This window comes from Danio rerio, chromosome 11 (genome assembly GCF_052040795.2).
Source record: "Danio rerio strain M-AB ecotype USA chromosome 11, GRCz13ab, whole genome shotgun sequence".
Classification (NCBI taxonomy): Eukaryota; Metazoa; Chordata; class Actinopteri; order Cypriniformes; family Danionidae; genus Danio; species Danio rerio.
In genome coordinates, this window is record NC_141031.1 from 43,195,001 (window position 1) to 43,212,500 (window position 17,500).

Below are 17,500 nucleotides of genomic sequence, written 5' to 3' on the forward strand. Positions count from 1 at the left end.
GTTCTTTTTAAATGTCTAGATAAAAAACTAAAACTTTTTTTCTGCTTTGATCACAGTGTGTTCTTGAGAAGCTTTTTAAATATTTTGGGACAGTAAACATGTTAGGCTAAATAATTTAAATGAATCATTGACTTCTGCTTTCTGCTGTCACAGACTTCTGCTGTCACAGATTTCATTACAATTTAAAATGGGGTTTAAATTTTAATTCTTTGGATATCATTTTCTGCTTGAGATACTGTTATATAAAATACTTTAAACAAAACATAAAAAAGAAACTGTTATATACCATAGGAATGGTATAGCAGAAAATGTTGGCGGTTTTAAAAGCTTGACTTTTCTTGCCTATTCACATGTTTGTCTTATATGGCCCATTTCCACTGACTATAACAGTACTGTATGGTACGGTAACCGTTGGTACGGGTCACCTTTATCAGGCTTGCTTTCCACTGCCTAAAAGGTACTAAAGGTACTATATAGGGAATAGGAGTTTTTTTAAATATTGTTGAAAATATTCTTGGAGTCGATTAGTATATTTTGAAAATCTCATATCATTGCCATCAGTTGAAATTCTGTCCTGTGTTTAACCAAGTTGCAGTAATCTGCATTTGTGTTGACTTAAAAAAGATGAACTGATGGATAATAACACCTCAAATGAGGCTGAAAGCATCTTAATTTAGTATCTGAAAGAATTTTCTGACATTACTGTCAGTCTGATGAAAGAGATACTGAAATGCTGCACTCTCAAAAGAAATGATGTTTTCTGTTTGTTTAAAATACTTATTTAAAATAAGCTTAAACAACACAATTCTGACGTGTTTTTAATTGTTTTATTGTTTAATTGTTTTATGTTTAATCCACTTACTGAATGCTTGTAAAAACTAATAAGTTAAGTAAATTCCTTCATGTTGTCCCAACACAAATTGAATATGTGGAACCCATTTTACAGTGCTGAGTCTGGGTCACTTTATAGCTTAGATATAACCTCTTAAGTCACCATAAAATCCAAATACTTTTTATTGAATACTGCAATATTTAGGATTACAAGTAATTTTATGTTTTTATAAATATATTTTTTGTATTATTTGTTTACCCCAATTGAAACAATTTCTTTCAGTGACCTCTCTCTTTTGAAAACATGCGCACTGTCATGAAGGTGGGATCAAACTTTCACTTACAGGAGATCCACCAATAGCAAACCACAGCCCAATAAGGGTTCTGCTCTGCATTTTCTACTGTTTAAGAAGTTTTTTTTTACTCCTTCACACATCAAAATATAGGGAAGAGGAGACTAGCACAGCTTCTGTTTCATAACTTTAATCCTGGACGTAATTTACACATATAGAGTTTTAGAAAAGCTATGAGTAAGTAATTTAAAAGTATATTATTGTAATATATTTATCAGTAGCACTTCAGTCTTATCAAATTGAAATAAAGTGCTGCAGATAATTTATTTTTTATTAGTGATTTTTACCCATTGGGATTTAAATGGCTTCTATTATGCCGCTTTTTACAAGATGTATAATAAGCCTCTGATGTTCCTGGGTTGTTTATGTGAAAATTCAGCTCAAAAATACCACACAAATAACTCTTTGAAATTGCAGCTTTAAGGCTTTGATTCAAATTGTGCATGTTTTGGTGACTGTTGCTTTAAATTCAAATGAGACTGAGCTATTTTCAAAAGTGGGCAGAGCTAAAAACTCCTATATATAGTGGCAGATTCAATACTGCACTAATGTTATCTCAGTAAAAAACTGATAAATTAAAAAATCAGTGGCTTAAAAGATTTTATTTTGTGGGATCGAGTATGGCGCAAAACTCCAATGGCAGATCGTTGTTTATGCTAGTGAATGAGAGATGGTCACTAATGGGCAGGGCTTTCCCCTTCTGATGACATGTACAACAAGAGAGAGTGTCAATCAAAGGGTTTTTGCAGACTGTTTTTATCAAGTGTGATTATAAAAATTAATTTTTACCATTATGGGCGGGATTTTGTCACACATTCGTGTTTAAAAGTGTATAAAAAAAAGGGATTTTTTGTGCATAATAGGTCCCCTTTAAAAACAAAATTGTTAATGTGTAATAAACCAACAAGCTTTAGGAAAAATAACTATCAATTTTTTTGATTTGAACAAAAAAACATTTATTAAAATTAAAAGAGACTTAATGGCTTTTACTAAAAAAAGAATCCCATGAAGCATTGTGAAAGACAGCAATCAAAAAAAAAAAAAAAAAAAGCCAAGAAATGTAAAACTATTTTAAGTATTAAAATATATATATATATATATATATATATATATATATATATATATATATATATATATATATATATATTTTATTATTTTTTTTTTTCCACTGTGGATAATTACTATTACTTATGAATTATTTTTATTTCTATGAATTATTATTACTCTTATACTCTAATGCTTTATTGGATCATGGCATGTTCTGTAGTATTGGCTGATCGCATTAGGAAACCTCATTAAGCAACCGTCACTAATAAACACAAGTCTTCTTTGTAAAATCAATTTAGAAAGGAGCACGTATCGAGTCTAACTGCTGGAGGATTTCACCGCTGAGATTCCTGCAGTGACCACATGATCTGAGGGCAAACGGTGCCTTCCACGTCTGGGTGTGGAATGTGTGTGTTTTTCTTTGCTCTATATTGAGTCCTGATGATTCTTTTAATGTCGCTTTTTAGTGTCTTTCTGTTCCTCTTTCCTTTTTCCCCTTCAGCATGGTTTAAATATCATCAGCAGCATTAAACAATAGTTAAAACCTTTCACGTGACTTTCACATGTCTGTCTGCGGTGTAGAGATGGGATTTTTCCTTTTTTTTATTTTTTATTTCAGATAAACACACTTTGGCTTCCGATGTGAGCAGCAAGCAACATCATTTTTTAGAAGAATAATTGCAGGATTTGAAATATTTTGGGATATTCATTAATGCTATATATGTTGATGATCATATCTTGAGCATTTCAAAATATAATAAATAATAATTGATTATTTGAAACATTGACACATTAATCCCACATACACAGACGTCGAGTTTTTATAGAAATTAGTTACATAGTAAATTAGTAACATATTTTCAATTCAAATTTCTCTAAAAACTTAAAGGCATTAAGACTCAATAATACATTAATTAATTGTATTGAAATTACGTTACTCAGATCATGGGTGTACACAAATAAGAAAAACCCCACAAAAGAAATGTAAATATAATCTATAAAAAAATTTTTATGTAAAAAGTGAGAGTAAAAAGACTTTACAAAATACATTTTGTTTAAAATAATGGATTAACGTTTACTAATGAGGTCTTATTGCAAAGTGTTAAATTTATTCTACTTCATAATCCTTTTGAAATTAAGTTAGCTTGAAATATTTGTTTGGAACATCAGTAAATGTACAGATAAAACATAAATGTTCAGACTTTTGTCTGTACATTTTAAAGCAATACTGAAAAAAACGTATTATTTTATTATTTATATAAACTAGATCGATCACTTCTCTTTATTTACTGCTAAATTATGGAATTTTCCGATTTCTTTCCCCCCTTTTTTTCTGACAGTAGGACAATCTAAAATTCATTAAGTTTTTAAATCATTCCTTTAAACTTACTTTTTAGGGTAGCTTTTGTGATTTAAGATATTTCATTATCTTATTATCTTTCCTTTCTATTTTCTAACTAGTTCTTATGCATATATTTTGTGCGTGTATCTTTTACCTTGACACATTTCATACGTATGCTTTTTAGATGCTGATTTTTAAGACACTACAATATATAAACTAACTTTATTATATTATTAAAGTAATGTTTTTGCAGCTAATGTCAATATTATGATGATTTAATGTATAGAGGCATATAAACCTTTAGCAAGTATCACAAAAAGAAAATTTGATTCAATTATTACAAAGGGCTTCACAAATCCATCATAATGCTCCTTAAATAAACTCGTTTGAGCTAGTTTGTCCTGATTTTCTCTTCATTAGAAGTCCTGTTATGTGGTTTCACGCAGATCACTCTGGATTTGTGGTCTTACCTGCTCTCTGTCTTTTAAATTCTGTAAACCGTGTTTGTTTAGTTTTTGAAATGGTGTGTTTATGTCTTTCGTGTAATGCTAGCAGCACTCCCTGCTGAATCAAAGTTGTAATTACTCCTTTTATTATTATCCTTTTAAGCCATAAATGTAAGTAACCACTAGGTGGCAGTACAATATGCCATTACGTTTGCCTCTACTGTAATTCTTACTGCCTTAAAATACATAAAAGCATTACATAACATGCGGTAAATTCAATATTAGTATTTGAATATTGTAAATGTTAAAACATCCCCCCATGCAAATTAGCTTTATAGCTAACTTTAGCACAGCATGTCATGTTATGCATTTCCACTGTATAAATAAAGTAACTTTTATTCTAGGTGTTATAGTTATAATTATCTGTCTTTTTTTTCTTTTGCACTTTCACAATGTAGATTGTGTCAAAACAGCTTAACATAAATGAAGAAAACATAGTAAAAGCCATAATGCAGAAGTGGCCAAAATTTTTCATATGAAGGGCCAAAGACAAAATATTATTGAGAGCTGTGTAAATATGCCAAACTATATTACATTAAAATTACCATGGCTAATTTCCTAAGTTATTTAATAATATTTTAAAAAAATCGAAAACCTTACTTTAAATGGTATTAACTAATTCAGTATAATTTTTTTAATGATAACGTTGGAATAAAACCCATAAACAATTAAATTTTTAACACAGTGGAGTTCAATGTTGAATACACTAGTCAAGCAGAATCTGCCTTTGACTTGATTTGAGTGACAGCATGTACATTTAATCAAAATCTGATTAATTTACACCATTTAATTTCAGTTAGCTTTTAACAGTAAAACAAACAAACAAACAAGGGGCTACATTAAATTTGAATTGACTATCTTAAAACCATCCCCATCATTTTAAATCTCTTCTCAGATGAGACGGTGGGCCAAATCGAATGTTACCATTGGCCAACCTTAGCCTGTGGGCCCTGGTTTGGGCATCTCTGGTATAAAGTAAAGTATGATATTCTAAGTCTTATAATTCATGTTTAATGAATCTGTCTTTATTTCTTTAGCACTTTCAGATGTAGGTTGTGACACCAAAACAGCTTAACAGTGACAAAGAAATTAGATTTAAAGCCATGTTTTAAATTGTGGTACATTCAGAAGCCCTGAGAAAATGAGAAAATATTGTATTCAGTCCAACAAAACCCCAAAGATTTAGATTATATTTGGGCCCCTTTTCTTGTTACTTACTCTTATTTTTTTTGTTATTGTTTAAATTCAATGTTTTATCATATTTTTAGATGTCGCTTATAGGGATGCTCCGATCAGGATTTTTGATGCTGATATCGAGTACCGATTCCTTGTCATGGTGATCGGCCGATACAGAGTACCGATTCTAATGCTTTAAGCTCTAAAATTCATCTTCTTTAAAAGCACATTTTAAATGAATGATGAATCTTAAAAGAAGATCCCTCATTACCTAAGAGCAGGGGTGCTCAATCCTGTTCCTGGAGATCTACCTTCCTGTACAGTTTAGCTCCTACCCTGATCAAACCCACCTGAACCAATTAATTAGGACCTGAAATTCACTTGATAATTACAGACAGGTGTGTTTGATGAGGGGTGCAACTGAAATCTGCAGGAAGGTAGATCTCCAGGAACAGGATTGGCCACCCCTGCCTAAGAGAAAAAATTAAGGATGCTACATATAACAACTTAAACACATCTCTTATAACCATTTAGGTGTGAACATGTCATGACCAGAAGCAGCTTTGCAGAACATAATAGATAGCACAGATAAAGAAAATTGGTAAGAAAAATGACTAACAATGCAATTTGGAAACAGCATGTCTGAATCAAGAAAAAGTTTGAAGTGCATATTTGATGCATAAGTGCACACCTAAATCCATTACTTCTTTACTAAAAGGAAATAGGCTTATAAACTACTGTTTATTGCAATAAGTAGGGCTGCCCCCAAATAGTCGACTAAACTTTAGTCGATATGAAGAGGGCTTGGTCGAATACATTTTCATTAGTCGGTTAGTTGCAAAAAAAGAAAAATCACGTGAAATTACGCAATCAAGGGCTGCGCAGTCAGTGTATGACATCAGCAACGACAGTTTAACGCGATCTCGCGCCTCACGGTATACCAAAGCGCACTTGTGGGAGAGGTGTCTGACTGACGCTAACAATTATGTCAGGAAAAAAGTCCAAAGTGTGGGATCATTTTGAAAAGTCGAAGGACGACCCTAAAAAGGCTGTTTGCAAACTCTGCAGGAAAACATTTGCCTATCACTCGTCAACATCGAATATGTCTTATCATTTAAAACATGTAAGTAGTAACGTTAACCACCTCACATGGCCCCTCGTTTAAACAATAAGGATATAAACACATTTGCGTTGTTAAGTTAAATCATTTTCATGGTTTTTGACATGCATTTGTCTCTAGGCTCATCCACAATATAGCAGTGATGATGTGGCGTCGTGCGCTTCGACTTCGCAGTCAACAATGAAGCAGCAGAGTTTAGTTTTGAGACCCCCTCTAAGTGAGAAAAGAAAGCGAGAAATCACAGAGAAAATCGTCGATTTTATTGCGCTTGATATGAGACCAATCAACGTTGTCCGTGGTGACGGGTTCAAAGAAATGTTTAAATTCCTCGAACCAGGCTACACCATTCCCAAACGCGACACAATAATGCATGGCTTAACAAGCAAGTTCAACACGACTAAAGAAATTCTTGTTAAGAAAATACAAAGTTGTACAGCAGTCAGCTTTACAACAGACACGTGGACCTCTATCCAGAATGAGGGTTACATGACCGTTACTGCACACTTCATGTCTGAAGATTGGCAACTACATTCTTTTGTGTTGGAAACAAAAGTGCTGGAGGAGAGCCACACAGCAACCAATATAAAAGAGCGACTCAGTGAAGTGATGGAAGAATTTAAAATACCTGGAGAAAAGAGGGTAGCAGTCGTACATGACAATGCCGCTAATATGGTGTTGTGCACAGAACTGATTTCTAATGATCCATCCTGGGGTAATGCGAAGGGCGTCCGTTGTGCGGGGCACACGTTACAGTTATGCATAAACGTGGCTCTTAAAACTGACCCCATATGTCGATGCATCGCTGCTGCTAGACGCCTTGTAGGGCATTTCAAGAAAAGTACCAAGGCTACAACAGCTCTGACTCATAAACAGAAGCAGCAGAATGTTGCAGAACACAAACTTATCCAAGATGTTTCCACAAGATGGAACTCCACGTACTTCATGCTGGAGAGACTCTTGGAACAGAGATGGCCAGTTACAGCTGTGCTGTCAGACCCTGAAATTACCAAACGGTCTGAACGAGGTCTAGATCTCACAACAGCACATTGGCTGACAGCGGAGGACACTGTCGCAGTGCTAAAGCCTATGATCACTCTTACTGAGCTGCTTTCTCAGGATTTAAACGCATCCCTATCTGCCACACTGCCCATGTTAATAAACATGAAGAGACGCCATTTGGTGCTGCGCAACGAAGACAGTCCCACCACAAAAGCACTAAAGACAGAACTAGCAAAAGAAATCGACACGAGATGGCAAATGACGGAAAATATTGCGACCAGCATTTATATACAAGCTGCTGTCTTAGACCCACGTTTTAAGAGCTTGTCATTCTTTGACCAACACGAACGAGAAGATGCGTACTCCACAGTGTCGGATCTGGCAGAAAGTTTATCTACAGAAGCTGCGCCAGAAAGTGAGCATGGCAGCATTAGCCCTGCCGAGGAGGGTGAGCCCGAACCGAAAAAGGAAAAGCAGGCCGAGATATCCATGCTGATGGCCATTGATGAGGAGGACCATGCAGAAGAGAAGGATAAACTAAAAATGTACTTGGCAGACAAAACAAAGGTTGATTCGGGACCATTGGCATGGTGGCTAAAAAATGAACATCGATATCCAAAGCTCGCTAAAGCAGCTAAACGCCTCCACTGTATCCCTTCCACATCCACTCCATCAGAGCGCATCTTTTCAAAGGCCGGCTTCATTGTGAACAAGTCGAGAAGCTCCCTTCTTCCCAGCAATGTGGACAAGCTGGTGTTCCTCTCACATAATATGAAAAAAATAAAATCGAATTAAAAGCTTAGGTAAGAATGCTTAATTTCCTTTTTGTAGTGTTTCTGTTTGCTATCCGTTAGGCTATATATATAAAAAAACGGGTATTTTATTTTTATATCGGGTAGGCTATACAAATAAATAAATACATATTATTTTTATTTTTTCGTTTTTATATAATGCAGAAGTTGTTTTTTATTCTGTTAGAAAAATTAGTCTTATGTTTTTAATTTGTTGTTTCAGGTCAAGACTCCGTCGTCTTAATGGCAGTTTGTGGCTTTGCTCTGATATTTTTGATTTGTGTTAGTGTTCTTTAAATTATTTGTTCTACATTTTGTCTTAAATATAGTTGTTCTAAACAATTTATTCATAATTAGGCTGTTAATTTGTTTGCCGCCGCCTTTTTTATTCTAAGTTTTGGCGTTGTGCGATGTGCATTTATTAAGTTGTTCGTTTTTGTTAATTTTCCTTTTGAACAATATAAAAATTATATAAATTTATATATAATAAATAATAAATAAATATATAATTTTCCACTGTATTTTTATACCAAACAGCGTTTTTGCTACAGTATTTATTTGTTTTTTGTTTTTTTGCCTAGTTTTGCACTAGGCCTAAGTTGCTAATAAGTTTATTTGATTTATTTTAAAGAACAAATTTTAGTTTATTAGTTTATTAAAAAATGTTTTTTTTTTGTTTGTTTTGTATTTGTTTGACATGTAACTGTTACAGTTTGTATTTTTGATAATAAATTATTAAAATGCACAGGCAGTCTGATTGCTGTTTTTATGTCATAATTATCCTATAACGTTCCGGCCACTGATTTTTGTGTGTAAGCACTGTATACTTTAAACGCTTTACTATTCCGTTTTAAGCGCTTAATTTTCGTTTTGAATGCGCTAATATCATGCTTTAGCATTTTCTGTCATGTGGAGGTGTTAAACTTCAACTTGGACTATATTCCTAGTATATACGCAATTTATTATATTAATATCATAAATGAACGATTATTTGATTAATCGCTAAAATGCAGAAGTGTTAGTCGACTAGGAATATCCTTAGTCGGGGGCAGCCCTAGCAATAAGTAAACTGAACTTGCTATATTGTCAAAAACACTGAAGTTCTTTCAGTACTTGTATGTAAAAAGGCCTAACTACGTGCTAAGTCATAATATTTTGCTCATCTCAAACTAACAAAAATACTTGTAAACAGTTCATGAGATCAGCTATATCAGTGAGTACCGATTGAGTCATTAAATGTGATTATCAGACAATACCGATCTCTGGTCGACCCATCAAAGCATCCCTAATTGTTTAGTTATGCATCATTTTTAGACATTATTGTTTTTTTATCATTACCATCAACCATATGTATCTTTATGTAACATCAACATGAGAAAAGATTTGTGACAATTATACCATGCATGGTTCCCCCTGTCACAATAATCAATATATCAACTAATCGCACAACACATGGACATGACCTCAGTCATTTTTGGTGACTCAATAAATATCAGCCATACATAAAAACAATTCTAGCAACATTTTAGCTGATTGTGCAACATCTCTTTCTCTATTGGAGGTGTCCAGTGTCGGTATGGTTAAAAAACACTGTAGTATTTACTATAAATTACTATAGTATATTTTCATGTGGGTGTCTGACATCTGAAAGTATAGATCTGCTAGCAGATAGCGCAGCCTCTGTTACTTTTTACCTTGCACCTTTTTGTAACATTATTAATATTTATTTAGGATATGAGTTTTCTCATTCTGATTCCAATGCCTGATTATTAAATTGTTGAAATGACTATAACTAAATGAAATATTCTTAAAAATAACATCTTTACATTTAGTCATTTAGCAGACGCTTTTATCAAAAGCGACTTACAAATGAGGACAAGGAAGCAATTTACACAACTATAACAGCAACAATGAATAAGTGCTATAGGCAAGTTTCAGGTATGCAAAGAAAGTGTAAGTAGCAAAACAGTAGTATTTTTTTTATTCTTTTCTTTTTTTATTAATGTAGTTAGTGGAGGGGTCAGAGAGGGAATTGCAGATTAGTAAAAAAAATAGAGAATAAATAGTTGAGTTTTAAGTCGTTTTTTGAAGATAGTGTCTGTGTCCGAAACCGCCTACTACTCAGTAGGTACTGTATTTGAATTTAAACGTACTACTCGGCTGATAGAAAAGTACGTTCTATACAGTATGAATGTGAAAAGTATGAATGGACTTCTCGCGGGGCATTATGGGATAGCGCAGCGTGCATGAGATCCGCACTCTAGAATCTCGCCAGAAGCAGTAAGTCATCCGGGTACTTCTCGCATACTGATTTTCGAATTCTATGAATTTGGACATACTATTTGGCTTGCATACTGATTTTAGCATCCTATATAGTATGGAAGTATGCGGTTTCGGACGCTGCCAGCGAGTGACTCTGCCATTCTGATGCAGTTAGGGAGTTCATTCCACCAACTGGGCAGATTGAGCGCGAGAGTTCGAGAAAGTGATTTCTTCCCTCTTTGGAATGGAACCTCGAGGCGACGTTCATTCACAGAACGCAAGGTTCTGGAGGGCACATACATCTGCATAAGTGAGAGAGGATAAGAAGGGGCGCAGCCAGAAATCGCTTTGTAAGCCGACATCATGATGTGTTCTTTGGAAGAATGTACTTGCAATGTGATGATATTGTCATTCTGGCATTATATAATGAGTGGCATAAAATGGTCTTAAAATGACAATAATATTGTTTATTGCTATATATTTTGGTGCAATATACAACAAAAATAGATATAGTGACAGGCCTTTGCATGTGTGGGGGTAGGGCTGGGCGATATGGCAAAAATGTCTCAATAATTATTTTCCATATGGAACAATAACGATGTAGATTTCCATATAAGTTGTTAGTGCTTACAGGTTTAAAAGAGTACCCCAACTATGACTGAAATCACAAAAATTAGAAGGTCCATTAAATGGCATAACATATTTAAAATTCAGTACATCTCTGATATCATCAACACACTTTTAGATTCCCATTGTTGCACTTTTCTGCTGAGTGAATGGCTCTTAGATCAACATAGAGTTAAAAAGTCCAGAACAATTCAATATAATATTATTTATCTGCCCAGTCCTAGGTGGGGGGTTGTTTATTGTATTTATTCATTTATTTATTTATTTTTATTTTTTTTTGCTGAATGTAAAAAAACAAAAACAAATGTCCTGATATTATTTCTATTCTTACAATCTACACAAGGTTGTGTAGGTTTTCAGTTAACATACTTATAAATAAATATCAACAAAAATTGTGTAACATTCCAGCAATACTGACTTCTCAAGATTTGTTTCAAATGAAATGTCAATTGTGGGGTGTTTTCTCTGTTGTAGGTCCGCTCCGGGTGCAGATGCCTCTGGATCTTCAGGGAGTAACCGCAGGCTGCAGCAGACACAGGCTCAGGTCGATGAGGTAAAACCATACACCGTTCACAGCATTCGAAAAACTTGACTTGATGTGAGCTTCTTAGACATGTGAACAGTTCGTCCTAGTACCACTGATAATAGTAGCAGGATGTAGACACAGTGACTGTTGTGCTAAATGAATAAAATGGTCTTGCCCAACTGAGCGGTGAAGTTTTTATCCCTCTCCGCTGTCGCCACTGGCTTACATGGTTCAGGATCGGTAGAGCTACGCATCGATGAATTTACTCTTCAGTATTTGGACCCTCAGTAATGATTTAAAACCACACTGAACTGAGCTAAACTGAACTGAACTTAAACACTAAAATCTAAACTGCCCTGATCCAGTTACCATGACTATTTATGTGAAGCTGCTTTGACACAATCTACATTGTAAAAGCGCTATACAAATAAAGCTGAATTGAATTGAATTGAAAGCAATAAGGATCAGATTGTTTTTACCTGCTAGAATTAGTCACTCGTGGATGACACAAGTTTTTAATTCATGGAGACGATCCTCCCTTGTGCTCTATTTGTAAAAGCACATTAACTATGAAGCACGTTCTATTGGATTGTGTTGTTTTAAATTCAGTGAGGAATTGATCTTATTCAGTGCATTCTTTTGAAGAGCTTTTTAACGTTGTTAACTCAAATACAGTTTTAGGGCGTACTCACACTATGTACAGTTGCATCAAACTGGGGCAAAGCACGCTTGTCCCCCCTCCCGTCTCCTGCGACGGCCCGCACTGACATTACAATCAGCCTGGGCACGCTTACGTCATCGATGCTGCGCTGTTCAGCAAGCGCTCTCGCTCAGCACAGTTTAGATTTCTCTAGTTATATCGCTTTAGTCCTTAGGGATGCAGTGACACGTAGTCAGATATTTGCCGAATATCGATTTTAGATCAGCCACTTTTGACACTCATAAACAATCATAAAACCCTCGTGCTACAGAAATTAGAAGGTTTGCTGAAGGTGCGCAGCTGTCGTGCAGTGAGGGGTTTGCGTAATAAATAAACTACGGCATTTTGCATTCACTGAACAGTAAGAATGATTAATAAATCCATAAGAAACTGTCCCTTAAAAGTCACGTCTCGCTTTCAGTTTCGGGCTTTGGGGCGTTTTGCACTTACACATAAGCGTACCGCGCCAAAGCCCAAGTGAACCGAGCCTGAGCCCGATTCAGCGCACTCACATTTCTTAAACGATCCGGGAAACTGGCCTGGGCACGGTATGGATAGCATAGTGCGAGTAGGCCCTTAGAGTTTCAATATAATCGATGTCTGCAGTATAAATTTTCTCACCATGAAAATGGCCGTACACTTAAATTATTTGCTGGTTTAAACTACTTTTTTAAAATGAGTTAAAACGACACAATTCTTGAGATTTTGTTTTCTTTTTCTTACAATTATTTTTAGGGGTTTTCACCTTTATTATTGTATAGGAAAGTAGAGAGCATTGACAGAAAATCATGGGGAGCAGAGAGAGGGAAAGGATCAGCAGAGGACCGCAAGGCGGGAATCGAACTCGGGTCACCGTGAGCGCATGTGTGGACGCACTAACAACAATACCACTGACAGATTTTTTTCTCTTTTTGTTGACAACTTAAGTGTTTAATGTTCAATTCACTTAAAATTGTTAAGTTAACTTAACTGATTTGTGTATGGACAACATGAATTAATTATGTGGAACCCTGCATTTTTTTAAGGATTAGAAGCTGGCATGGCATAACTCAAGAAAACAAACAATCAAATGCAATTAAGCTTCTTTTTTTAGGAAACGTTTTTAAATATTTAAAAATGCCAAATATTACTAAAAGCGAGTTCACAGTAATCATTACAGGGATATTAGTGATGGCTAGAGTCATCTTAAAACTCCCAAAATTGAGTTAAAAGAATGGACCAATATAATGTCTAAAAGGGCTTTGTGTGAACGTTTACTTTACAAACTACATAATAATGACAAAGCATGGGTCCCTGTATGTATCCCAGTGTGGGAAGATTTTTGGTCCTTCTATCTGACAATGTCTTGTAACATAATTTAAAATTACTCACCAGGTTTTCTTTATAATATTATTCTTTTGTCCATAGGAACAACAGTATAAATCCTGGCTTTACATTTAGGAGGCTGCCAGTGATCATTTGTAATATATGTTTGTATTATTTTGTCATGTACATATATACAAACTACCTGACCAAAGTCTAGTCATAAGCCCCTTTCACACAGTGATACCGGTAAATATCCGGAAAATTTCCGGAACGACTTTACCGGTATATTCAAAAAAGCGCTGTTCACACAGGCGAGGACGTTACGGAAATTTTCCGGAAAAGAGCGTTCACACATCCATTCCAAAATACCAGTAAATTCTGACATCATTCACCACAAATGAGCTTTAAACGGCTGCGCTTGTATTTGTAAACATTTGACTAAATTACAAACTCTGTGGATGATCAATATTGTGAACAACTTTCGCAGGATCACTTTCTCATGTCGAGATGTTCATAATATGTGTGTGTGCAGGCGCTCACAGGCTGTTTCACAGGCACACGCAAAGCTTGAAGGTAAACAAACAACGGCTTATCATAAGCATCTCATCGATGATTATTTACACAGTTGGCATTAAGAAGAACATATAAACGTGATCTGACTAACTTCTAGCAGCTAAATGTGTCTGGAAAAATATTCAAAGGCTTTTATTCGCATAAACCGTGCGGACGTAAATGCGTCTGACTGTTGTGATTGGCTAAAGCAGACATTTCACGTCAGCACGTTCTAGACGTGCACACGCTTATTACGGCAACCTTCCATCTGCATTCACACAGCGCAGCATGTTACAACTTCTCTTTCCGGAAAATAGCCAGAACGAATTTACCGGTATTTTCAAAAAGGACCTGTTCACACATACAACCTTTCCGGAAAATTGCCGGCAATTTTCCGGAAAGGTCTGTATGTTTGAAAGGGGCTATAGTCAAGTCTAGAAAGCAAAGGAGGTCAAAGTGCTCTAGGACTGGCCAGCCCAGTCACCAGAGATGAACATTATTAAACATGTCTGGTATAAGATGGAGGAGGAGACATTGAAGATGAGTCCAAAGAATCTTGATGAACTCTGGGAGTCCTGCAAGAACTCTTTCTTGGCCATTCCAGATGACTACATTTGAGTCATTGCAGAGATGTATGGATGCAGTCCTCCAAGCTCATGATGGAGTCAGACACAATATTGACAGCTTCAGCTTGACTTTATATTCTATACTGGACATTATTTCTGTTAAGTGACAAGACTTTTGTGTAAACAAAGTCAGACCTTACTGTCCTACTCTATGTAATTAATTAAAATCAAGGCATGATCATATTTTATTTTGGTAAAATAAGCATAATCTGAGGCCTTTGCCTTTCATATAAGCCATTTTGATACCAAATGATCAACTAGAAGTCAAGTTATTATTTTTTGCTCCTAACACTTGGATAAGCGACAAGACTTTTGTTAGGCAGTGTATAAACAAATACATTTAGCATTAATTATAAATGTTTCTTGAGCGCTATGTCAGCATATTAGAATGATTTTAAAAGGATCACATGACTTTAAAAATGAATCTGAACTACCCATTTAAACATTTTCCAAATATAAAATGTAATATTTCACAGTTTCACTCTTTACTATATTTTTAATCAAATAAATATAACCTCAGTGAGTTTTAAACCAGGGTTCTTTATCAAAAAAAGATTACTCTAAATGTAATACAGTTATAAATAGACAGAGAGAGAGATAAATGTGTGTAAAAAAAAAAGCATATACACTTTAATACAGTGTCAGCAGAATATCCACTTGTCTTCAGCTCTTACTGCAGTCATATTCATGACTTGTGCTTGTGGAAGTTAGTATCAGGTCACAGTTATATCCCCGTTGACCTCTCTATTAGACGTCTTCCTTCAGTCTGCCCAATCTCATTGGCTGCCGGCAGGTTATGTAATGCCCCATCACAGTGGTTATGCAAGAGAAACATGGATTTGCCATGCTGCCCCACCCACACTGATCGCTCTTAAAGGGGCGGCGCCTCGTCCTCCTGCAACAGGGTTTGTGGAGCACTAGACTAGAGCATAGATGACACGCCTGGAGGTTTGTTGCCACCGACGCTGTTATGTAATTCTGTTATAGCAGGGGATTTTTCTGCATTCCCTTTCTTAAAACATCTGTTGAAATAGAAGTTCGGATTAGATATGAGCAACAGGAAATGACGTCATGAGCATCTGTGTTTGATATTCACAAACAGGTCAAAATAAACTAAAAACAGACTTAGGTGGTGTAGCCACACATGTTTAAAAGTGTTAACGTGGGTGTATAGAGTTGAAGTCAAAATTAGTGGCCTATTTTTTCCTTTTCAAATATTTCTCAAATGATGTTTAACAGAGCAGGGAATTTTTCACAGTAATTCCTATAATATTTTTTTCTTCTAGACTAATTTATTTTTAGTTTGGCTAGAATAAAAGCAGTTTTTTAATTTTTTAAATACTATTTTAGGGTCAGTATTATCCCTCTTAAGCTTTATTTTTTCGATTGTCTTCAGAACAAACCGTCGTTATACACTGACTTGCCTAAATACCCTAGTTAAGCCTTAAAATGTCACTTTAAGCTGAATACTAGTGTCTTGAAAAATATATAGTCAAATATTAGGTAAATATATAAATATATATTGTCATCATGGCAAAGATAAAAGAAATCAGTTATTAAACTGTTATATTCAAATGGAGTGTTTTCAGATTATTCACCTGTCGATTATGGGGTTTCACAAGGCAGTGTTTTAGGTCCGCTGCTTTTTTTAATACACAGCAATGATTCGAAAATGGCTTGTTCAAAAAAGCTCCTGTTATATGCGGATGATGCAGCAAGTATTGTGTCTCATGAAAGGAGGGAATTTATTGAAATGAAATAAGTAAACTTATTGAGGAAGTCTTAAAATGGTTTTGCCTTAATAAATTGTTCTTACATTTGGGTAAAACTGAATTTATTTTATTTGATTCAGCTGCAAAACCAAGATGTGTTGGGTCAGAGGTAAAAGTGGGGCATCAAATTATTACACCAAAGCATGAAGTGAAATATTTAGGTTGCATTTTAAATAGTATTTTGACAGGCGAAAATATGGCTGTTCCAGTCTATTAAAAAAAAATTTGTTCTAAAAAAATTAAGTTTTTAGCAAGACAGCAGAGCTCCTATACCTAGACTTTAAAAATATTAGCTAGTGCATTAGTGCAGCCATACTTTGACTGCTGCAGCTTTTTGGTATAGCGGTAGTTCTAAAAAAAAAAAGAAAGATAAATTGCAGACGGCCCAAAATAAGTTGTGTAGAATTGTTATGAAAGTACCTCCACTGATTTAAATAATGAACATTATATTCAAAATAATTTTTTAAAAGATAATTGAAGGGTAAAGTTTTTAAAATTAGTGATGGTGTTTAAGATTTTAAAGAAAATGGTCCCAAAATATTTTCTTAAATAATATGTTTTAGTTAGTGAGGTACTCTGTCATTCTACAAGAGCAGGAATATTTATCCTTATAGATTTAAAAGTGAATCAGGTAGAAATTCTTTTTTGTGTACTACTAACTCTGTTGCTCGGAATGTTTTGCCTACGATTCTTAAAGAGATTTAATTTGAGAGTGTTTTTAGAAGTAAAATTAAAAAGTTGTTTTACTGTTGAAGTTGAGGATTTTGTTGTGTTACTGAGCTGACAATGTTTGCACTCCATAATTTGCTTATTCATTTTTTAAGATCATCGAGAACCACAATAGAAATTAGCCTGTGGCTTTTTTGTGTATTTTATCCTCGATCGTTACTAAAATATGTATGAATTAGTCTAACTGGACTTGTTTGTCTTTTTTTTTTTTTTGTCAGATAAAATCAATCAATCAA

The 17,500-nt window shown here is 34.8% G+C and overlaps 2 protein-coding genes across 2 annotated transcripts in view; both read left to right on the forward strand.

The window, feature by feature from the left end:
• The window catches only part of vamp3 (vesicle-associated membrane protein 3 (cellubrevin)), a 28,156-nt gene that overhangs the window by 2,392 nt on the left and 8,264 nt on the right, over window positions 1-17,500 (forward strand). Inside the window, 1 exon segment of the mRNA NM_001002073.3 lies at window positions 11,529-11,607. Within this exon segment, the coding sequence (NP_001002073.1) occupies window positions 11,529-11,607 (79 nt within the window).
• Window positions 6,016-8,613, forward strand: LOC147841887 (E3 SUMO-protein ligase ZBED1-like). The gene has a single exon (XM_087274248.1). The coding sequence runs from the start codon at window positions 6,556-6,558 to the stop codon at window positions 8,167-8,169; it is 1,614 nt and encodes a 537-aa protein (XP_087130374.1). The 5' UTR covers window positions 6,016-6,555; the 3' UTR covers window positions 8,170-8,613.

Coding starts and splice junctions, on each gene's coding strand:
- LOC147841887 (XM_087274248.1), top strand. CDS start 6,556: ATGAAGCAGCAGAGTTTAGTTTTGAGACCCCCTCTAAGTGAGAAAAGA.